We start from the raw sequence: 24,896 nt of genomic DNA, 5'->3' as shown, positions 1-24,896 counted from the left end.
TCAGTATGAGGAGTATAACAGTGAAGTTCTAGAAATATTTTATCAACCACTACTTAAGTATATGGCTACATACATTTTCCCAGTTTTGTTCAGGTCTACTGCACTGCGAAAATTATCTTACAATTAAGGTTTAGACTGCCATTTTATCAACATAGGCCATGTTCTCAGTGGGACTTTTATAGTGAGTGCAGCATTTTACCTGACCCCCCCCCCCCCTGGGAATTTTCATGTAGAAATGACGTGTATCCGACAATTATTAAAATTATCATTTAATTTTGTTGTTGAACTTATTTGTCAGATCATTTTGAGGTATAAAATTCAACAACAACAATCAAGAAATAACAAATTAAACGTTGTATACATCTATCTAGTTATTTTATGATATGTTTTCTGCTTAATGATCATAAATCTTCAACATGTATTTCTCTGCTACGATTTGATTTTTAGCAGTTTTGCTGTCAATCCGTTACTTACTATGATACAAGTAGTAAATCGTAACAAAAGCGTTTTGAGAGTTAAACTACAAAAAGAAAACATGCATATCTTGTAGGGACACTATGTGCATATTCTCAGTGTTGATTGCTCTTTTAAGTGGTTTGCATTGTTACTAAATTTTAAACTTTTAGAACTTTTTGTTAGGATTTTTAAATTTTTTTTCTTCCAAAAATTAGAAAAAATCCTGAATGAACTAATTTGTAATTAAAGCGAATACAATTCGCGCATATTATTTTTATCAAAAGCTTGACATTTAAACACAGTTTCATCATAATATACTTTTTCAAAAATTTATAAACAGGAGTAAGTCACATGCATACGATGCAGTACCAATATAACAATGTCACAGTAAAAAAATGGTTATCTGCATGAAATCTGGAGATTATAAACGGACGAAGAAAAAAATCAAGAACTCTGATCCGAACACTATGCTTTTTTACGTATATGGAAATTAATAATTTGAACCGATGTATGTGAAAAATAAATATTTTAACCGTTAAAATGGTGATCGGGAAATAGATATTTTGATCTGAAGAAATCCTCAAAGTCTTCCCTTCGACATCAAATGGTCGTCCCCAAAATAATGTTGTATTTTTATCAGTATCTGATGGTTAGGTATGTTTAATATAGTACCCTGTCCATTGTATTTTTGCAGTATTCGACAGTTCATTGTATATCCGTTGTGCTGACTTGACCATACCATAGTGTATTTCATAAGAATTTATCGGATTTTTGTGAGTTTTACCTTGATTTAAATGCTTTACGGTGCTCGTTCAAAGTATTTCTGGTTTTTGACGGAAAGGTAACATTTTCATAATCCTACTTTAAATTTTCCACACAAAAAAAAAAAAAAAAAAAAAAAAACAGACAAACAATAAGTGTCCATACAAAGTATGTTTCATTGCTGAGTCTATCACTATTTGTACTACCGAACCCCTTCCTATTCTGCTTATTGTCATGTTGGGGACGAAGTAAATTGGCCTCCAAATTACAAGAAGAGGCATTATTCAGACCTGCACTTTTAAATCTTAGATCCATATACATTTGTTAAGTAGCACTCCTGATAACAACTATGCAAAATGTGATTCGTGGTTGGAAAGCCTACATATTTTTATTTTTGATATTTTGTTTAAATGTTACAGTATACAGAAATCAACATGTGGCTTTTCATATAACCCTTGTTCTTAGGAGATAAAACTATCAAGAATCAAAATTAAGGGAGATAACTCTGTAAATGACATTAAAATACAATAGAAACTGTTGGATTTTCAATGTGGAATAACTCCTAAGAGCAGACAGTTTGGAATGAATAGTCATACATTTCATCATATAGACCTATAAAGCAACTTAATAGCAAAAATAAAAAATGTATTGTCTTTTTTTTTTGTAGGGGTGTATCACATATTACAGAATTTGCATGATTCTTACAAAGACTACAACTTAAGCATTTCACATCTTGATATTATGAAAGACTTTATCCACAACTTTCTCAAGCAAAAGAAAATCAAGTCCGCCCAGTCCTTTAATTTTTCCTTTCGATATAACGGTGATATTCTTTCATTAAATAGACCTGGCTTTGCTTACTATCACCATTTACTTTATCTCACTGAGCATGAACTTAAGATATGTACATAAAAGAAAACATTCAAAAGGAAATGAGAATCAGAAAAAAATCTTCCAACTTAGCTTAAAGACATACTTTGATTTTTTCCTAATTCCACCATCCTTTCATTTGTAGTTACATTCGAGCGATTTTTGTGCGTGGATTTTTTAATTTCTAAAGCCATACGGTTCCTGGTTGACCACAAATTTAGCTTTCAATATGACAAACTACCTCCATCAAACAAACGAGCTTCACGATTGGGATCTTACGACAACTGCTAACCTCCCACATCCTTCTCCGGATTTGAGAGAATTTTTTTTAATGAAGGACAGAATGATGACAAATTCCAGCAGTTTATATGTAAACAGAATTTGATTTCCCAAGGGTCATCTATTTTTCATATTGTATACTTTCAATGTAAAATTAAAATCATTCTTAGTTGTTATGGGTATTTATTCATTATCGAAGTACGACACACGACATTTTAGAAGCAATTACATGTTCAACGTAGGTCTGTCTGACAGGAACTGAGATTTAATTGACATTAACAAAGATGGTGTTAATAAATATTAATCGACTCTTACTTGTATTCGGTAAGTTTAACTGTCATTTTTCTCAAAGTATCGTTCCAGTACAACTGATTTACTTTCTCAGAGTACCGTTCTAGTACAACTCATTTTTTCTCTCAGAGTATCGTTCTAGTACAACTCATTTTTTTCGCAGAGCATCGTTCTAGTTTTACTTTTAAAATTCGTCGTTAAAGTCGTTAAAAAATATTATTTACGGCTATAAGATATTTCTCATAAAGGAATTAGAAAAATACATACTTAATCTAATGCACCATGCTAGTTTAACCTTGTTGGTTGTTTTAATTACACAGTACCTCATTACGTTTGCTAATATTTACTTATATGATGTTTTTTTTTATTTGTATAGTTTATTTTCATAACGTTGAAGGACGGAGAGAAAAGAAAAATACTTATGATATAGAAGAAAGACTTAGAACGGAACTTCTAGCTAACTATTCCGCACAACAAAAACCTAGATCAAACTTAAAGATTTTTGTCGGTCTTACGATACTTACAGTAAAAGAACTGGTAAGATATCACACTTTCAGTAAGTCTCACGGAACTGACATTAAAGGAACTAGTCAGATTATTTCATTGTCAGTCGGTCTAAGGGACTGATAGTAAAGGAACTGCTGAGACATTACATTATCGATCAGTCTTACGGTACTGACAATAAAGGAACGGGTAAGATATTACATTATCAGCCAGTCTTACGGTACTGGCAGTAAATTAAATATGTAAGATATTACATTATCGGTCAGATAAACGACACAGATGATCTGACAAATTAGATAATTATATCTCTGTCTTAAACTCAAAAATAGAAATCACGAATGGTGTGATTAAACAAACTGGTCTTGTATTAATGAAAGGACATGCAGCACTAACAAATTGATTCAGAAAAAAATATTGCTCTTTAAAGACATTTAAATGTTATATACATGGTCGGCTTTTCGGTATGGCCATTACTAAATGAACCATGTACAATAAATACCTCAATTCCATATCAAGCATACTCGTCCAAACTTATTGAATGATATTTCTCATCTTTTATTTCAGAATATAAGAGACCAATCGTTGTCTTTCTCGGGTTATTTGAGACTGGTAATTATGTTTGATTTGTCATTTCTATGACTATCTACTTTTCTAATGAATTTTGTTTATTTTCACATGATATAATTTTACAAGTATAAATGCTTTGGTTTACAACAAAGACTTTAATTTCGTTCAAGGGGGCTCGTATTATTCAAAGAATTAGTATTGTTCTCATTCATCTTTTTGTAAAAGGTCAATGAAAATAAGAGCACGATATCCTTAAACTTTAACGATTGAACAGATTTGAGAAAAGGCTTAAATAATTATCCCTAAAATACATTAAATAAGAAAGAAAAAGGTGTAATAGTTATGAAGGTATATTTATTATAAACAAATGTGTCAAGATTATTGGAAATTCGAACACTAGTTTAAAACGTATCTTTCTTTGACATTTTAATTTGGAAAGGAATGGGAGGACAAAAGATTAGCTTGGGATACCCTAAATACATTCCAAGACTACGATGATATCAAATTCTTGTATACAACAGAGAAATATCTGTGGAGACCTCCAATTATCATAGAAAACGCGTGAGTAAAATTGATATATCAGAAAGATGGTGGCTACCCTCTTCATCGGGTTTCATTATTTTTGCTAGTCTATTTTTTTTAATCTCTCTCTCTCTCTCTCTCTCTGTTCATTACGTTTTTATCCATAACGCTCATGTTACGATAAAACAGGCACAGACTCATCCTTTTTTCGAGTTACTTCTGTTGTTGCTGTTTTTTTTTTTTTTTTTGTTTTTTTTTTGTTTATTTGTTTTTTTTTTATTTTTGGTTTTTTTTCTATATTTGTTATTTAACATTTCAGTATTGATGGCTTAGCTGTAATATCTGATATAGCAATTCCAATGAGAATTACTCCAAATGGAAGGATTATCTGGAACCCAGTCGGTATTTACCGCGTAAGCTGTCAATCAGATACTAGATTTTATCCAATGGATACACAAATTTGTTTCTACAAAATCAGCTCCTGGGCGTATAATTCTGCCGAAATCAACTTATTTTTTCATAAGTCGCATCCTGTTGATGTAAGTTTTTATGTTGAAAATGGAGAATGGGATTTACTTTCGGCTGAGCCCTTTCGAGAAGAGTCTGACACACGTACTGGCGATCAATTTTCTACCATCACGTTTTCGTTGAAACTTCGTAGACGGCCATTGTTTCATGTTGGCAAAACGCTTTTCCCTGTTTCCATCATGCCTATACTGATAGCAGCTGTGTTCAAACTGCCTGTAGAATCTGGAGAAAAAATTGGTTTCTCTTTAACTGTCCTTTTATCCTATGCTGTTTACCTGTCTGTTATCACTGAAGATATTCCAAGTTCATCAAAGACGGTTTGTTACTTGTGTAAGATAACTAGTAGAAACTCGTAAATTTTATTTACACGTTCTTTCGTTGCTTCAGGTACTAGATGAATTAATTGTAATATTCAAATTGATTGAGGAAAACGGCACAATTTTCACAAAGCACCATTTAAGGAATGACTGTTATATTTTTTCGGTCTATGAAGAAATAACCTCAATCACGTGGTGCACACTAAATAACCTGCCTAGCAGGTTAGTTCTAAGTGTGCACCACGGGAATTGAGGCGATTTCAAATAGACAAAAAAAATAAATAAATAAAACAGTTATTCCTTATGATTTATTTTAAGTACCAAAATTTAACGAGTAAATCGTAAAAAATTTATGACGTCACAGTCACAAAATTTGGTCTATGAGATGTTAAACGAATGTTTTGGTCCAATCCGAAACCGTGTTACGTCTGAAATTAAATGATAGTAACATTTTGCCTGAATTTATTAGAAAAAAAACCTATATCTTATGTATAATAGAACAAATGTCGATAATTTCAAGAGGCCCATTGTTGAAATTTAAATAAACGATTTCGATATTTGACTAATATTGACAATTTTATGCATATATAAATTGATGAATGACTACACACGTAGCTACATGTATCTGTATTCTTACTACCTTTGGGAAAATATCATTTTTGTCTATTTTCAGCATTGTACATCATCTTTATTTTGTTTCTTGCAACTATTGCTGTTTGTTGTACTACACTTGTCATTGACTTGAGAATGCGTCATGATGACTCAAAAATACCATCATGGCTGAAGCGATTTACATGTAAATGTTTGAAAAGACTTGCTTATTTGGAACAAAATTGTGGTTGCAGAAAGTACCAAAACTCTAAATCACCAGAACTGAAGAAGAATATAAATAGAATTCATGCTAAACGAGAGAGCATCATACTGTGTGATATGATGAATAATGAGACAACGCCAAAGCGCGATAGCCTTGCAGTCCCCGAGACACAAATACAAGTTGAGAATGAAAACACGTGTGACCTTACATGGATGGAACTTGCTGAAGTGATGGACAATTTTTTTTTCAACCTGTTTTTATTTCTCATCTGTGTCTCTACCATCATTTTTTATATTATTGTTATCGTTGGTTACTTTTCTGCCGCTGCTTGAAATATATATATTATTATATAAAATGTAAGTATGAAACAATATACCGGTTACTGTCTGTAACAGACTGTTATTGTAAGATCATTGATTCCCATTGCACTTGTTTCATTAGGAAAGGAAGAGTCATTTTTTCAATCTATGATACATATTGAATGTAATATAACATAGTATAGTTTTAATGTTGACCTTGTTCAAAAGACAGATATTTTGTCAGGTCGATGAGTATAATCTAGTGAATCTTGTTACTATCATCAATAGTCGAGTGGAATAAGCTTACTCGAACATTAAAAGAAATACATGCCCATGAAATTTTTAAGTCAGGTTTGCTGAGTACCAGTGATAAACTAACTGTTCTTAAACATTTTGTCTATAGCCATAGAAATGTCGGTACATTCACAACTTTCTTCATCCTTTACAAAGTCTGTCGTGCCGCAATATGATCATGTATGCGAGACTGCTTATCAATGTTCTAGTATGCCCTCATTAGAATGATACAAGGTCTGACCTGATGAGCCATCTGCATATGATTCTTGAATTTGTCAACAAAGATCTAAATCTATGTATTTCTCGAGCAGAAAAAAATGTCTGAAAGGTAAGATGAGGTTATGTTCAATTGCATATACAGATTTCCCATTGCTTAAGCTGTACATGTGTCTCTGCACGACACTTCACAATACATATGTCATGAATGTACATTTTTTACTGTTTCGTTTTATTTTGTAAAATTTGAATTAACTTTATAAACAATTATACATGTATTTCATTTTTATAGCATTTTAAGAGAAGTTTTTGCAATTGTGTCTGATCTTAAATATAAGTTTACGCTACATTATTCATGCATTTTCTTTCACATGTTCTTGATTCGGTGATACATCATAGTAAAGTTTTAACAACATATATAACATATCATAAAGACGTACACAGATGATTGATACACGTATCTACATGTCCCCAGCTGTTGAGAAGAGTTTCCTATGTTCCATAACTCCTTCACAATCGATGCCGTCGTGATTGTAGTCTAGTGTGCATGTGTACACTTCATTTTTTTTAAACATTCTACAAAATAAATCAAAGACTGAAGACTTCAAAGTCGCTAATCGTCAAATATTCACTGTCACTGATTTTAGCATACTTTAAACATCCGAAATGGTACAAATGCGATATGCTCTAAAATCGGGGGACTTGTGGAAAAATCTTGATTCCCTGATATTATTGCGTACTATTTCGTAACCGTTATGACCCGAATGACTATATATAGATATCGGCGTACTGATAATATATACGACCTTCATATTATCAATTAATAATAGATCCAACACAAGTGTACAATGTATGGCAAAAAACGGCTGCAGAAAGCGGAAAGACGAAATCTGGCAAGATGGTAAAAACCGCCGAGAATTGAATTGGCTAAGGTAGGCGTTCCGCTGGTAACAGCGGTAACAAAAGTTCCTCCGTGCATTACTGAGTGAACAGGGAGTCCGATCCTTACATACGCCAGGCCATATTTAAATCACGCATCCCGGTAAACGAGGGTTGAAAGATTCCGACTGGTACCAGTCGTGAACCGGCCGCTCTGGTGACAGATAAGGCCAAAATCTGAACCCACTTTCCCGTGGTACCACTGGAAGGAATTATACAATATGGTCTAGCGTAGAATTCTAGGATCCTGACCCCCTCGAACTCTCAACTTACCAGATTCCAAAATGGGCGCGTTCATAACGGGTCCATCCCCATTTATAAATTGGAGAGAAAGATACACCTATTACGCAGGAAATACTTTACATGCATCATTCAGTAAAGCTTCAAGAGCTCTCTGTATATTGTTTAAGTATAACATCACAAATGTACGCCATCGTATCTGAATAAAGTCATTTCTGATACTTTAATATTTGGGTGGCGGATGACACAAGCATTTTTAAAGTCATTTAGAATTATTTGTTTTACAACTGCATTTACTCTTTTACGAGTATTATCTACTGCCACCTGATTTCTCGCCACATGCCAATAGTGCCTTGGTAGTATCTCACTCCAGACTATTTTCAAATTTGGAAAAAGCGTTCGAAGACAAAGAATATCGAGTCTAACTAATTCAATTAGCTCTTTACCTTTGATTTCCCCAATATCATTTGACCCTAACTGAATTAAAAGAACATCGGGTATAGAATACGACAGAAGTTCTCTCTTTATTGAGGGAATTAACTCGCCCCATTTCATCCCTCTTTTACCGAACCAGTGTATGGTTGGGTGGGGACCCCCGGCTCTTCCTGCGGCTCTACGAGACGCCCAATACACTATGGATGAACCAATCACCCAACCGTGTCTTTTACCTATAGGTTACAGACCACCAATTCAACCAATGAGCATTTGGAACGTAGGCAAAAATAGTCCTACGCAGAAATTACCCCTGTTCCTCATAGTGCTGTGAAAAAAGTTCTCATCTTATTTAAAAAATTGAAACAGTTTCTGAAAGGAAAAACATTTCTGTACATTTTATAGGTGAATTTTGCTTCTTGTGATGTGAAGCCTAATCTCCATAATGATTTTTAAATATACCCCTATCTTGTGAAAACACTGGGATTTCCCATGCTATTTATAGACCCTTCACTTCCGGTGACCAGTACTGCACTGCAAGTCTGCTAACCCCACATGCCATTCTGAGGATTGTGAGCTGACATATGTAGAATCATGCTGATATATAGTCCTCTGCAGGTTAAAGTTAAGGTAAAGTCCAGAGAAGCCATTGAATATTGTGAAATTAGCATATAAGCCTATGGGAAGTGGAATTAGTGGTTTTTAGCCTATAACAAGTTGATCGAGTTTAATTTGAACGGTTTAACCATTATTGTAATCAGGTATCGTATATATACGACAAAAGCTTTTCAATCATCTGCATTATGGCGAACATAACCTGAATACGCGTTGGAAGACCAACCACCCTATCTTTTAATCTCAACATCAGAAACCCCAAGTCTAGCCATTTCAGATGCTCCGCCTATTCTGAATGAGTGACTTTTTATATGTTCCTTAACGCCACAAAAAAGCCAGGGATTTCTGCAAGACTGAAGTAAATTGATACCTAGTTAAATATAAACCATCAAGATGGACAAATAAAGGACCATGATCTATAGGGCAACGAACGTTTAAATAACTTTGTAAATGATTGATCGGACAAATTTCTCGAGATTGCTCTGTAAGAATAAGAGTAACGGAAATGTGTCTTTAATCGGCATTTGAACTCTTAAGAGTGACGTTTAATTCAACTTTAGGGCCTATTGATTGAAAATGAATGTCATCTGAACAAATCGTGTGTCTGCCTAATTTCGATTTGCTTTCGACAGTAAACTCCCCTATTCGTAACAAGGCGAAAAAGACAAACTGAAAGCATCCCTAAACAGACGGGTTTCATAAAAAGAAGAGCATATCGAATCTAAAGAACGTGACAATCTTGATAACAAGGACAAAGTAATAGGAACTCGCGGATCTTTCTTAACTCGTCTAATTCTGAGCATACCTTCAATCATTTTAGTAATAAGAAAACAATTAGCATTATCGACGAATTCGCGAATTTTAGGCGCAAAACCTACACCAGAAACATATATGCTCACTGTCGATGGGGATAAACCCCGTATGGACATAAAAGCTATGAATTTCATTAATACGTCAAGAGATACAGGCCAAGTGACAGGAAAGCCATACTGGGTTCGAAACCGATTTAAAGACTGAACTGCTGTGTTGTAACATTTCCGTGTGTTGTCAGCCAAGGAATGAGAAATTAACGAATCAGCCTCTGTATCTAAACTTTCCACAGGTGGTCCGGGATTTCTGTGGGCTCTTTTTTCTGCCATTGGAGCCAGTTCCATAAAGAGCTGCCAATTGAAACGACTTAAAGCATCAGCAATATTATTCAATTTCCCCGGTACGTATTGGGCCTTAATCAAAACGTTATACTTTAGAGTCGTCACAAGGACTAGTTTCCTTATTAATGTCATCACATTTTTTGACTTCGATGACTTTTTGTTAAGAATAGCAACTACGGCTTGATTATCGATGTGGAAAAGCACTTTTTTATTTGACAAACTGCAACCCCACAACTGCATCGCTAATACAACTGGGAAAAGTTCTAAAAAATGTTATGTCGGACAATAAACCCCTCGATTGCCAGTGAGAAGGCCAACTCCCATGGGCCCACTTTCCGGAAAAATAAATGCCAAAACCTGAACTACCTGCGCTATCCGTATAAAGCTCTAATGAGTCGCTAGATGACCAAAATTTGTCCAAAATTACAGATTTACCATTATAGCTACCTAAAAAAATTAGCCACATTTTTAAATCATTTTTTATGCTCGTTGTGACACGCACTTTGTGCCAAGATTGCTTGATGTTGGAGGTTGCGTCAATCAAACGCCGACAAAAAGCTCTACCTGGAACCATGACCTGACAAGCAAAATTCAGTAAACCAATAATGGACTGAATATCTCTCAAACAAACCTTTTTACAACCTAATAAAACTGTACTTCGTTGAGCGAGTTCTAATAACTTTTCTTTAGGCAACCTGAGCTCCATCAAATTCGTATCAAACTCGATTCCTAAAAATGTCAAAACTTCTGTAGGTAAAACAGTTTTTTCCTCTGTTATGGGAACACCCCATTCCTTACATACCATCTGGAATGTTGGCAAAGTTTCCATGCATTGCTGGGTATTAGCTTCTCCACCGAACAAGAAGTCATCTAAATAATGCAGAATATTTTTTATACTTACTGTTAGATTCGGTATACCAATGTAGAGCTGTAGAATATTTTTTATACTTACTGCTAGATTCGGTATACCAATGTAGAGCTGTAGAATATTTTTTATACTTACTGCTAGATTCGGTATACCAATGTAGAGCTGTAGAATATTTTTCGAAGAGTAAACAAGTAATTGAAGCGCCTATAGGTAACCAACCATTTGTCGAAGTAGAATATGCCGTCAAAGGCAAACCATAATTGGTCAAAATCACCAGGCCATATTTGTAGAAGACGAAATGCAGATTTAAAGTCGGCTTTTGAAACCAAAGCCCCCCTTTTTAAATTCTGAACCATGCCCACTGCATCATCTATACTAGAATACCGAACAGTACAAAATTCTTTGTCAATAAAGCTGTTAACAGACTTATCCACTGGGTATGAAAAATTCAACATTAATAAAGTTTAAACAACATATATAACATATCATAAAGACGTACAAAGATGATTGCTACATGTATCTACATGTCCCCAGCTGTTGAGAAGAGTTTCCTATGTTCCATAACTCATTCACAATCGATGCCGTCGAGATTGTAGTCTAGTGTGCATGTGTACACTTCATTTTTTTTAAACATTCTACAAAATAAATCAAAGACTGAAGACTTCAAAGTCGCTAATCGTCAAATATTCACTGTCACTGATTTTGGCATACTTTAAACATCCGAAATAGTACAAATGCAATATGCTCTAAAATCGGGGGACTTATGCAAAAATCTTGGTTCCCTTGATATTATTGCGTACTTTTTCGTAACCGTTATGACCCGAATGACTATATATAGATATCAGCGTACTGATAATATATACGACCTTCGTATTATCAATTGTAACGAACGCCTGTGTTTGAATCGGAAACTGGGTAATATTACATAAATTAAGTATTAACCGATCATTTTATTTTTTAATGCAAACTTCCCGTTCTAATACAAGCAAAAAAACACGCATAGACATGTGTATGATATCTTTTTAAAAAGGTATGTTGTAGCGATCTTTGGGTCGCTTATGATATTGACAGGGAACCAATTTATGAACCAGATTAAGCAGCTTGGAATGAATATTCATAAATATCGGGGCGTGCTAATGCATATGACCTATAAAGTCTAGTGACTAGGCTCATTGCCTGAATCGGAAACTGGGTAATATTCAAAGCCAACTGATCATTTCATGAAAACTTCCCGTTCTCATTTACGAGGTACATTTTTATCTCGTATGAATCTAGACCTATAACGCTGTGGCGGTGAACACAGCGAAGATCTACTGGATTATGTGGCGTATAACTACACATTAATGCAAATCATATGCGAATACTAAATACAGAAATTACGAGTGAAAGAAGTCGCTAACACTATTAACGACCTAAAAAGCAAATTGTCAAGCAGTTTCAAAGGAGGTGATTTCACTTAGTCATTTGCAGTTAAGAAATGTCGAAAATAGTGGAAGTATCAAAACTCTTCCAAAATTTGTTGAACGGAAATAGCAATACAAGACTCACATTTAAACTTCATAATACATTCTATCAAATATGGAAGAATGCGCCAAGCAGTTTTCGAGAACATGTTTCCTTAATGCCCATCTATCTTATGAAACATAGATAAAAAAGTCTCAGTATATAAAATATTTCTATCATTGAAATTGAGGTATGTCAACTGGGTATGTCACTAACTGTAACTAGCTAATCATATTCCCCAATCTAAGAACTGGAAATGAGTTTTGCAGATGTCAAACAAATATCCCGTTTTTATTTGTCTTATGAAATTATTGAAAATGAGGAATGTCTACTGTATGTCACACATTGTAATTCTAATAACTCCTGCAAAAGTAATGAATCAAAATAGCTGAAACGTGTACAGATACACACTTCATTGAGATAAGCCCTACATGATATAGAAAGAAGGTTCAAAGAAATAGTTAATCCACGCGTTTACTTATCACTCGTCCATAATTAATATCTACTAGTACCAAGGGGGCACGATATTTCAATAGTTGTTGGATTAGATGATTCAGATCTGGAATTAATCGCAAGACAGCAAGAGTGAATTTAATTAAAGGGATTCAAGTGGGACGAAAGTTAGAATTTTACAATCTACTCACTCACTGAGCTCATAGTAACACTGAGACATATGAATTCTAATGACAGCATGACACATATTTATAGCTGCAAATTTATGTAACTTTCGGTTTATTTCGACTTAAATTGTGTTGAAAATGAAATACTTAGATTGTAAGAACATCTTTTGTTGTGTGAATCTCAATAATTGCCTTTTTATGATGCAGCGAAAATCTCGCTCTTCACTAATACACTTTCCTTTGGGCTTCTGATGAAACAACAGTATATAAATAAAAATCTTCAAAATCGTCAATCGTCAAATATTCTATGCCACTGATTTTGGTTTGCTTTCAACATCCATGCGAATGCGATGCTCTATTAAACTTAACTCCCAATCAATCTCATTTTCATCATAAACCCTGGCGTTGATATATCTAGACTTGGTTAAGAATAAAAACAAAAATCACAATTTAAGTGAGCTGAAAATTTAAGATTTTAGGTCGATTGATACATGTAATATACATTCATGTTCTCTTTTGATATACCGTACATTTTTACATTTCTAGCAAAATAAGTGTATTCCTTTTTTGATAATATACTTGACATTATAGAACGTTTTACAAGCTAATGTCGGTTTTAAAAGCTCGTTAGGGATTGTGTTGTAATGTTTTATATGTACTGACTTTACTTTTGAACTTTGAATTTTGAACTTCAATCGAAGTTGCGATATGCTCTATTTAAAATCGGGTGACTTCGTAACCATAATGACCCGCATGTTTCTCAATCAAAACAAAGCGGGGACTAGCTATGTTACAGAAAGTTCAATGCTAACCAGTAATTTCATCTTTTATGTAAACTTCCCGCTCTCATACAAGTAAAAACACATGTAGAACACATGTACACGTATGGTATTTAAGAGATACATTTTGATCTCGTATGAAGCCAGATTAATGAACAATTCTACGGCACCGATCAAAGCATAAGATGGTATAGTAATATATAATTCTGCAAATCGTATACGGATGTACAATACTGTAATTACGAGTGCAAGAAGTCGCAAACAATATTAGAGACTTAAAAATGTGCATAAAGACTTTTAGTCTCTTTATCAATATGAAATGTTATGTCAACTAATTCTCAAGATAATAATGCTAGCTTGAGATGTAGGTGGCCTTGTGAAGATTCTCTTCACTTTTTCATAGAATGTAAATTATACCAAATTGAAAGGGCCATTCTATTAGCAAGATTATCTGATAATATAGATATTCGAACAATACTCTTTAGTAATGAATTATTGTCTGATGAGTATATACTAGTAGAATTTTTCTTGCCGTGCAGAGCTACATCAAGGATACCCAAAGGTTTGGTAATTGACCACATGGCAATCCTTTCTCGCTTTTCTTTTCGTTTCTGTCTTTTTTTTCACCGTCATTCTCTCCGCTCTATGCCATTGTTTGTTTATAATTGTTTTGTGAATTGTGAATTGTATTTTGTATTGTATGGAGAGGACAATGACTTGAGTCCAATCCTTTTGTTTTATGGACAATAGAGTATGTTTAATATAAATCTCTCTCAAGATTCAAACAAAAAAACAAAACAAAACAAAACAAATCAAAACAAAAAACAAAAACAAAAACAAAAAACAAAAAACAAAAACAACAAAACAATAACAAAACAAAACAAAACAAAACAAATCAAAACAAAAACAAAAAACAAAAAACAAAAACAAAAACAAAAACGCACGAGACGTATGTTGTACTGTAAAAGATTTTTATATGTTCATTAATAACATTTTGTACCACTTCACCAGGCTGCTTCATACGCACGATACGACGTAGTACTTTACATTTTCTTCTTTATAATAAATAACAAGATTAGGGCATTTCTTAACATATTAAAATACTAGTACTTCAAAGTATATGTTTAACGAATTGACCTTGTACTATATCGCAGCCAGTCATTTAGAGTTCAAAGGTGCGAATTTAAATAACCGAAAGCCTTTACAACACGATGGCCGGACATGTTTTTGTTGTTTTGTTTACTTGTGCTGGGTCAGTGACTTAAAAACATTTATCCGAAAACAACATTAACACAACATTAATTTCGGTACATAAAATTTGAATTCATGCCCATTGTCGATCAAAAATAATACCAACGTGATGGTTAATCAACTATGATACACGGAATGGTCGCGGTTCGCCAAGTTTAAGCAGCTTAAAATTTAATTGCATTCTTTAATTCGACATATTAGATTAAATAGATGACTAAAAGGTTGTTTTACGATCGGTTTGAATGAACTTGATGTGATTGGCTAAACTATTTTCTTCCTCTGATCCAGTGATGGTAAGTTCATATATCTGGGAAAAAAACAGCATGTAAAAGATTTTGGCAAATTAATATTCTTGAAAATGAAAAAAAAAATTATATATATAAACAATCATACGAAATATAAACAGCTTACAAAAAATTGTGTGGTTTTTACTGCCGTGACCATTTTAGCTAAAACAATTCGTTCTTGGGTATTTGTGTCGATACATACCCCATTCTGGTGTGGTCATCGCCAATGCTATTCTTGGTTTAGGAGGTTTTAAAATCTTATTATACACCTGTTTACAGAAACTGTTTTGTTCTCTTTTAGTACTTTCGTACTTGCCAGACAGTGTTTCCCTTGTACAATCTTGTTAACTTTTATTGAGGATCCGATAGGATGATGCCATTTAATTTGTGATTGAAGGCATCATCATTTCTGTATTTTAAGTATCAGAATACCACTACTGAAGTCTAGGACCACAAATTCTGATTCTGATTTTGTTCTCCTTAATTTGCAGATGATAAGTTGTACGAAAGAATATATATTTGCACTGCTGAATTTATTTCTTGGTATGTTTATTTTTTAAGCATTGATGCTAGATGTCTAGCTAGGTTTTTTTTTAATTTAGAATTAAATATATATATGTGCTTTTGACTGGACCCAAGGCATGTAAAAATCTATACATACAGTTCGGAATATACTAAACTGTACCAATGAAAACATTATATGAAGTGAAAAGCGCATTAGTCAATGCATCATATATAAGTGCAAAGGAGTTGTGTGTTTTCTATCGTCAAAATACATGTTAAAATGCACTACCACTTTTGTTACATTAAATAATTGATTGTATGTGTGTGTATATTAGGTGAAACTTCGGATGGAATGCTTCCACTGTTAAATACGCAGCACGACATGTATTGTCTTTATACTTGTTGGGCTGCATATTTTATTTTAGGAGCAAACCCCTGTGTACTACACAGAACAGTATAGTCCAGATACACGTATTATTTTTGTTTGTTTCTGTAACGAGTACATATGAATCCATCAGCGTACTACACTTAACTTTCATCGAATAAAAAGTATTTGACATCAGGTCAAAATGTAACCATATAAAATGAAAAAGAGAACCAAATGCTTAACTATTGCAGCAACTGCAAAGGCTCAGTACACCATAGCGCTAGAAGAGGAACTACGCACGGAAGTTTTCACAAGTTACTCAAAACAACAACGACCAGCAAAAATTGTAACACTTTCTCTCAGTTTAACTATTCTTACCGTAAATGAATTGGTAAGTTGTTCTTTTTTTTTACTCTGTCGTCAACTATACGTTTACTATACGCTACAGTTTATCACTGTGGGGGATATTACATTTTCCTTTTGTGACACCTTTAAGATTTAATTTTGACTTTTTATGAGCAACTCGGCGGGTGTTTCTAGAAAAAACAGTGGACGCTTACCCTACCGGTGCACCTGGTCCATGCTCCCAGTTTTTAGTGGAGTCCGAGTTGCTCATATACTTTTGTTACTTTGTATGTAAGATTTTAGTTACTTTATGTTCTTTGTTGTGTATGTCTGTTTTCCATGTCTGGTCTTTGTCCCTGGATTAAATTCTTTTGATTACCGCTATAACCTTGGTTCCCTTGATTACTCTTTGTGACGGAACTTAGTGCATAGTGACGTATTTTATCAAGGAATAATTGTCAGTATTAAAGGGTTTAAGTTCAGGCTATTTTAAGCTTTTAAAACTTATCAAAAGCACTTTTCATTTCAGAACATTAAAGATCAGACATTGTCCATTTCCGGATATCTTACTGTGGTATGTTTTTGCATATGCAAACACGGGGGCTTGCTCCCAATATCAAATATGAAGCCCGGCTAGAATATAAACATGTGTTTACATACAAATCTGGCTGCATATTTGATAGTGGGAGCAAATCTTGTGTGCAAACACAATACAATATTCTTTATTGACCAATTTGGGACAGAGTCAGTGCAATGATTAAATTTAACAGACTACATAGGCAACATGCACCATATGATAAAATATTAATGAATATAGTAGTATCAGTCATTCTATGACAATTTATGTCATATAAACAATAATGTTTGGTGAAAGGGACCAACAACCCAAAAATAATGGAAAAGAATTTCAATTAATCCAATCAAAGAATGGCTTCGATTCTCACAAAATATCGCTTCGCTTTGTTTCATATATTAAATGAAGTAAACAACTAGTATACGGCTGATTTTAATATATTGTAGGAATGGGATGACACTAGATTACAATGGTTTGATACATCTTTAACAACAAAGGATTACACAGCCGTTTTGTTTTTGTTTGCTTCTGAAGAATATATCTGGAGACCGGCAATTCTCATAGAAAATGCGTAAGAAAAAATCTTAAGGCGTATACTTGCTATATGTCAAACAAGCTGCACATGGTGTTGGGTTAATTTTTAAAGTTCGCAAATAAGACCAGCATGTCCGTCGGATTTTAAAGACGTTTGTTCTTTAAATTCGTTTATTCATTATGTCAATGCTACATAAATAAAATGATACTCTATATATATGATCGTTATGGTGTATCCATCTGAACCATGAGGACCGATTTGTTCACCATGTTTTTCCATTCCTCTTTCATCTACAATGGACGTCACATTCTATGAACTACTTGACGGGTGTTGCAGAGGATGCTGGCCCTACTGGTGCACATAGTCAAGGCTCCCAGTGGAGTCCGTGCTGCTCATTTATTTTTTTTTTTGTTTTTTTGTTTTTTTTTTTTGTAGGTGTTATTTTGCTTATTTCATGTTCTTTGTCTGTTTTCCCTGTGAAGTCTTTATTCTTTGAATATATTACTTTGATTTCCACTCGGATCTTGGTTCCCTGGATTAATCAGGAAGTTAGAGAATACTTACAATATAATTCCTTTAGTGATATGGTTACAAAACAAAACACACGAAAAAGGATGACAATCTGTTTCCTGATAGTAGGGCGCACGAACAAAGTGTTACGCACAATGACAATGCAATTATAATGTTTTAATTGCGTCAATGTTTACTTTTAAACGCAAATCGAGTGGAAAAAAATAAGTAGCAGTCTTTGTAAGAATCATGTAAATTCTGTAATCTGTGATACACAAAAAAGACAACGTATTTTTATTTTTGTTATTTAGTTGCTTTATAGCTCTGTATAATGAAATTTATTAGTCATTGAAATCTGTCAGCTCTTAGGAATTAATTCACATTGAAAATCCGGTAGTTTCTATTGTATTTTAGTGTCATTTACAGAGTTATGTCCCTTAATTTTGAATTCTACAGTACATTCTTTGTAATTTTTATCTCTCAAGAACAAGGGTTATATGAAAAGCCACATGTCAATTTCTGTTTACAGTAACATTTTAAACAAAATATTTAAAAAAAATAAAAATGTGTAGGCTTTCCAACCATGAATCATTTTGCATGATTCTTAGCTTGAGTACTACTTAAATTGCGGCTGTGTGCATATTCACGCAGTTATATAGCTAGTGTGTAGATATGTATGTATTGATAATATCATAACCTTTTCTAAAAGTGGTATGAGTTAAGACAATTCATAGCATTCCAATTTTCATCTGCTTTCTAGACAGCGTATTCAATCCGCATTTAAATGCGATTTTATTGTAATAGCTTTGACTTACACACAACGGGGGCATTCTTTACAGATATTGTTTCTTTATCAGAGTTGACGGAATATCGGTTATTAGTGGGAAGGAGTTGCCGATGCGAATAACACAGCGTGGACATGTTATCTGGAATCCTGCAGGAATCTATAAAGTCAGTTGTGAGTCGGACACTAGATATTACCCAATGGATACACAAGAGTGTCACATAAAAGTCAGCTCGTGGTCGTATACTTCATTTGAAATCAGACTAAGTTTTAAAGCCTCGTCCTCAGTTGAATCTGGTTTCTATTCAGAAAATGGAGAATGGGAACTAATATCATTAGAAGAAGGCAAAGAAGAGGCGTCATCAATCGGTGGAGAATCGTTCGCTTATGTGACATTTAAAATTAAGTTAAAGCGACGCTTGATTTTCCACTTAGTCAACACCTTGTTTCCACTTGGTCTCATGGCAACACTAATAGCAGTTGTGTTCAGGTTATCAGTAGAATCTGGTGAAAAAATAGGCTTCTCTCTGACAGTGTTGCTTTCCTACGCTGTCTATTTGACTCTTATATCTGACAACATACCTAGTACTTCAACAACGGTCTGCTATTTGTGTGAGTATGTAACAACCATCTTAAGTCATGTGGTTAAATGATTTGTCCGTAAATTAAAAACAGCACAAAACAAAAAATAAAACAAAACAGAAACAGGAACAAACAATAACATACAGAAACTAAAAGAAAGCAAAGAAACAAACAAAAGAAAATCTAGACTTCAATAAAGAAAAACTCTGCTATTGCTGTTTTTATTAACACGACTTCTAATTATTATTTATTTAATTAATCTTCTTGGTTGGATATATTGTACACTCTTTCACATACACACTCACACGCTATTTATATATTAAGCCGTCAATATATTTTTCAGCTTTATACCTTGCTTTTATCCTGCTATTAGCGACTATTGCTGTATGTTGTACAACTTTTGTGATAAACCTTCACCAGAGAGATGATGACGAAAATATGTCGGAGTCCACGAAACGTTTTGCAAAAAAGTATTTAATGACTTTCGCTTGTCTAGGAAAGAAATGTTCGTGCAACAGGGGTAAAGTGAAAGATTTGAAAACTAAAGTTCATATGTGTGACCAAAACAACAAAAGATCTGAAGAAAATGTCTTAGACGTAACAACTGAGGACAATATCGGGGAAACAGATATTACATGGAAACAGTTATCTGTCATTATGGACAAAGTTTTCTTCAATATTTATATATTTTTGATAAGTACATCTACATGTGCGTTATTCTTACTGATATTAATCGGCTATATCACTAAAGCGTAATTGATTAAGAGGGCCTATTTATTTTATAAAGAACATCACAGAAAATATTGACACATCATGGTTAGTCTATTTGCTTTAAATGTGAATCAGCACTTTAAAAAAAAAAATATATATTGATAAGCCCATTCTCAACAAATCTGAATTAATCTGTACTAGAATATGTGAATTAGTTTGTCAAGACGTACTCCTATTGGAGTTCAAGTAAAAGTGATTAAGTTTGTTGTGAGTCATGTATTTCATATTTTCAATAAATCCATTACCATTACCCCTGTTTTGGAAATACATAGCCGTAACTCTCCGAAACCGCTGAATGGAATTCAACAAAATTTACACATGTTCTGTTATCACATGATGCCATTTTGCACTTGCCTCTAAATGACTTTTGGACTTTCCTGATGCAAAACAAGTACTTAATCATTAGTCAACCCACGAGGGACCACCTTTATATCCGCAACTCCTCCGAAACCGCTTAATGGGTTTCATGTTTTGCATCACAAAACCTAAAAAGCCCTTCAGATGGAAATGCAGAGCTAGAGGTGCACAATGATATCATGTGATCAGGGATGTGTGAACGTTTCGTGGCATTTCATTCAGTGGCCTTCAGGGAAGACTGGATCGAGGCAAGGGAAGACCAGTAACGCTGGAGAGACAGATGGATACCAGGAATACACTGGTGATGGGTGCTTAGGTCAGTTAGTGATGTCCTTGTAAGGAAACACCAAGCTAGCTACGATACAGAATACAGGAGAATACACCAGAGCTTCCTGAGAGGGGGAGAAGAAAGGCTCAAGCAGACATGACAACCAGTAAAAACAAAGACACAGCAAACGAATATTGCACAGATGACGCAAACAACTTTAACAGGTGAAAGAACAGAAGTAAAATCGCATTGTGGAAACACGTACAAGAACATAAGAGGATTGAAGATACACCAGACAAGATCTGGCTTTGGTCGCGGGATAACACAAACGCAGCACACAGACAACAGCTCTGTCGAGGAGGATCCTAGCCTGGATACAGACCACAGTGCCGGGAACATTTAAGCTACCGTGTCATCTCACGACAGCATTTATGACTTGAATGTAGATGGTGATATGGCCAAAGATGAACGGAGAGACAGCATCGAAGCAGTTGGATGATGCCTTAGGTATTTTCTTCGAACATCATAGCGGTGTGGTGCAGAGAGAAGAATAGAGTCACTCACAACTAATGTTTACAATATTGGAAAGTTGGAAAGGAAAGATTTGGGATAGTAGAATATAAACAAAAGGAAAAGAAAAAAGCAAATACCAAACAGGAGAGAGCAGAAATTCAGATAGCTACGGAAAGTAACAGCTCTTAAAAGAAGGTATATTGAGAGTAATAAGATGGAAAGGATTCGAATAGTTTATTTAACTGACGAAATCAAAGAGGAGCTAATGAAAATAAGACGAGAAAACCCAAGGAAAAGCTGCAAGAAGAATCCGAAGAATAGAACCGAATCTGTCAAAGATTCTGATAAATTTATAAAGAAATTCTTGAGCGATGACAAATCTGGGCAACTACATTGTACTTAAGAAGACGTAGAACACCTCAGATACACACACTTAGATGCAAATACAGATATCCCATTAAGCCTTTCTCCAAGATAAGATTCGGGTTGATTAGCCTACTTATAATTTCAGCTGTAGTAAGCCATTATGGAAAGAAATCAATTATGTACAGGAAGCAAGAACAAGATCCGCTATAGGATATAGTGGAGTTCTGGAGTTCCAAATAAAGTGTACAAAAAACGTCCAAAATTGCGGGTGAAGTAATAGCAACTTTGTAGGGTAATTTGGAGGAAATATAGCTGACAGTCATTAGAAGGTTGCTTTGTTCCAAATGAAAAGAATTTCAAAGGTATATCGCAGTTCAGAATGTTATCACTACTGGGCGTAAAAGGAGAGATATTTTTCTCTGTGGTGGCAAACAGAATGACGAAGTATATGACTGAGAACGATTACATCGACACATCAATGCAGAAAAGAGGTCAACCAGGTTTCCCAGAGAGCATAAATGTGTACTGGATAAGATAAGAGAGTTAATAAATCATGGGAAAACATCTTGACAGTGGTATGGTTAGACCTGACAAATGCATATGGGTCTGTCATACAAATCTTACCGAGGTAATGGAACTTTATTACATCCCCGAGGTTTACGGTTAACAATTATATTGTACACACAAACATGGCAAAAGTTAAAAAAAAAGGATAGTTACTAGTTGTACCATTTCTCAAATGATACGAAGGACCTCATCATGAAAGCAACAGAAAAAGGAACAAGAGGGCGAAAGATTGGGACAGAAATTCATCTGACAGAAACTAGAGGCAATAACAATTACTACACCAACCCATGTACAAGCAAGATGATTTTGTCAGCTCAGGATGAAATTCAAATCTAAGAAAACAACATGTTGAAACTTAAAAGGTGACAGATAACACCAACAAATTCTAGCTAAAGGTCCAGAGAGATGAAATATTTAGTGCCAGCGCAGAGGTGGTACAAATGGAGGCATGAACAAGTTTTATGTTTATTGGCTGAGGTTCTTGACATTGAAAAGAGAAGAAATAGAACAAGTGAAGCAGGCAAGAGAGATTCAGTTCGTCACAAAATGGTAGAAAGTGCAAAATCCAAGCAGAAAACATTCAGGCAGTAAGACATAAGCAGATGAGTAAGGGTTTTACAACCTGTACTGACCCAACAACTGGAAGATATCATAGTCGAGTTTCGGAACATCCAGCAAAGGTTGAGACCATCTGAAGACATAATGATACTGGCTATGAGGCTTGAGCAGGAGAGAGAGGACAGATTAGCAGTCAGATTGCGATGACTGATCAGGTAGAACAACAGCATATGTAAGTTTTCAACAAGCGGTTTGGAAGGAGTTGTAGACAGGAAGATGGTCCCCCTTGGTCAACAAATGAAGATGTCCATGTTTTGCATCAGGAAACCCAAAAGTTAACAAATGGAAATGTAAAATAGGAGGTGCATAATGGCATAATAAAGAATGTGTGAAAGTTTTATTGAATTCCATCTGGATGCATATTGAAACTGAAGCCACAACCGCTTTTTAAGCGGTGGAGAGGGGTATTTAAGTTAATAACGTATGTCAAACGTTTGCCCATTCGAAGCTGCCGTCGGTTACATTAACTGTAAATTAAAGATAAAATCTAATAAAATAATGATTACACAACTTGGTCACTGGTCAGCACCACCACTTTTCTTCATCATGTACCAAATTATAACAAAAAGAATTCCAAAAAAGATTCCTAACAAACTGCCATATCTAATAATATCCCAACAAACACGTCTGAGCCGGGGACATATTATATAGTCGGGACCATCAAAGTTTTTAGAGCTTTGGTCCTTCGTATCACTTGAGAATTTTTTTAAACGGCATTTCTCCTCTTCAAGCTCACGTCTAATATCGTCTAAACATTTTATTTGTTTCCAGTTATCTTTGGAGAGAACATTTTTATCGGATGTATTCATCTGTAATTTACCTGAAGGAGTCTTGATTGATTGTTTATTTTGAAGACTTTTTATCGATATACCAAATAATTTGTCAAAGTAATAGTTGTCGGGGGTTTTCAATCTTAGAGAGCCTAAACGCACATTAAAGTCATACTTGGCCATATCAGGAGATTCTGTTCTGTTAATGGCTAGTTCGTTTGTTCCTGTCTTTGTCAAAGTTGGTCCTTTTGTTATATCATTATAATCCGTAACTGATTTTCCAATGGAAGTTCTTGTTACAATCTGCCATTCTTTCTCGCTATGAATTTTCGTGTCTCTTCTTGTGTTACGAATCCAGATCTTGTGCATAGTACTAGGTTCTACAGGATGAAAACAACGTTTTATTACTAGATTTAATCAATGATTTAGGTAAAATCGAAATGTAGGCCTTCATAGTTGTTTTGTAAACCATAAACATTTACTTACTTGTCAGAATATTTAAGTTTGCCTTCAATTAGATGGTTCCAAACGTCATGTACCAAATTATAGTCTTTTGATTAACTATAATGAGGAAAGTTTTAATGAAAAGATTAAGTGAATTGTTTCCACTTAGACATCTACCGTATGCCAATTCTATACTATCTGTGCATTCTGACTACGACAGTTTCATTTAAAACTATACGATTTGGACTGGATCCATCGACACGAGGATTTTTATCTTTTTTGGAAAGACATTTAAAAGCAAAACACTGTACAAACTTACTGTCTAAATGGACATCCCTAGTGAATCAAAATAAATTAAAATAAAAGCAATTCCTTGCATTCAACAGCAATCATAACGGCACCTAGGATATTGATCATTGAATAATAAATGAAATTAAAAATATATCCACGCTGATTATTGATGTTAGAAACACAATATTCATATATCAGTAATCTATCAAAATATAAAGCATTAAAGTTTCAAAAGAAAATCCCGACGCGACTTTTCTTTACATCAGCATCCAAATTAAAAATATCAATCCTGCTAGAGGGAAAAGAATAACTGGCGCCACAAAGAT

General features: G+C 34.3%; 2 protein-coding genes across 4 annotated transcripts; both read left to right on the top strand.

Moving 5' to 3' along the window:
• The first annotated feature begins 2,651 nt into the window (after positions 1 to 2,651).
• Positions 2,652 to 7,044, top strand: LOC148624143 (neuronal acetylcholine receptor subunit alpha-4-like). The gene is made up of 6 exons (XM_088571007.1): positions 2,652 to 2,691; positions 3,035 to 3,195; positions 3,727 to 3,771; positions 4,169 to 4,290; positions 4,571 to 5,109; positions 5,770 to 7,044. Exons 1-6 carry the CDS (start codon positions 2,652 to 2,654, stop codon positions 6,240 to 6,242), a joined length of 1,380 nt encoding a protein of 459 aa, XP_088427133.1. The 3' UTR covers positions 6,243 to 7,044.
• A 516-nt stretch (positions 7,045 to 7,560) lies between these two features.
• LOC148624142 (acetylcholine receptor subunit delta-like) lies at positions 7,561 to 20,633 on the top strand. Of its 3 annotated transcripts, none has more exons than XM_088566678.1 (7): positions 7,561 to 7,651; positions 15,896 to 15,947; positions 16,527 to 16,666; positions 17,150 to 17,194; positions 17,641 to 17,765; positions 19,097 to 19,635; positions 19,949 to 20,633. In XM_088566678.1, the coding sequence occupies exons 2-7, from the start codon at positions 15,896 to 15,898 to the stop codon at positions 20,359 to 20,361; spliced, it is 1,314 nt and encodes a 437-aa protein (XP_088422804.1). In that variant the 5' UTR covers positions 7,561 to 7,651; the 3' UTR covers positions 20,362 to 20,633. The 3 variants fall into 3 exon arrangements, with proteins under 3 accessions (XP_088422804.1, XP_088422805.1, XP_088422803.1); XM_088566677.1 differs by lacking the exon at positions 7,561 to 7,651 and adding an exon at positions 15,253 to 15,410; XM_088566679.1 differs by lacking the exons at positions 7,561 to 7,651; positions 17,150 to 17,194 and adding an exon at positions 15,252 to 15,410.
• Positions 20,634 to 24,896: the final 4,263 nt, after the last annotated feature.

The sequence above is a fragment of the Perna viridis genome, chromosome 2, assembly GCF_037379345.1.
Source record: "Perna viridis isolate PV_CMFRI_1.1 ecotype Kerala chromosome 2, ASM3737934v1, whole genome shotgun sequence".
NCBI classification, from domain to species: Eukaryota; Metazoa; Mollusca; class Bivalvia; order Mytilida; family Mytilidae; genus Perna; species Perna viridis.
This window is presented reverse-complemented; position numbering and strand designations above follow the sequence as displayed.

Bases quoted from the DNA above. Each gene is read 5' to 3' on its own strand.
- LOC148624143 (XM_088571007.1), top strand. From the start codon at position 2,652: ATGGTGTTAATAAATATTAATCGACTCTTACTTGTATTCG. The intron at 3,196-3,726 runs GTAAGATATCAC...CTTTTATTTCAG, and splicing joins TACTTACAGTAAAAGAACTG to AATATAAGAGACCAATCGTT. The intron at 5,110-5,769 runs GTAAGATAACTA...GTCTATTTTCAG, and splicing joins AAAGACGGTTTGTTACTTGT to CATTGTACATCATCTTTATT.
- LOC148624142 (XM_088566677.1), top strand. The intron at 16,667-17,149 runs GTAAGTTGTTCT...TTTTCATTTCAG, and splicing joins TTCTTACCGTAAATGAATTG to AACATTAAAGATCAGACATT. The intron at 17,766-19,096 runs GTAAGAAAAAAT...TTTCTTTATCAG, and splicing joins GCAATTCTCATAGAAAATGC to AGTTGACGGAATATCGGTTA.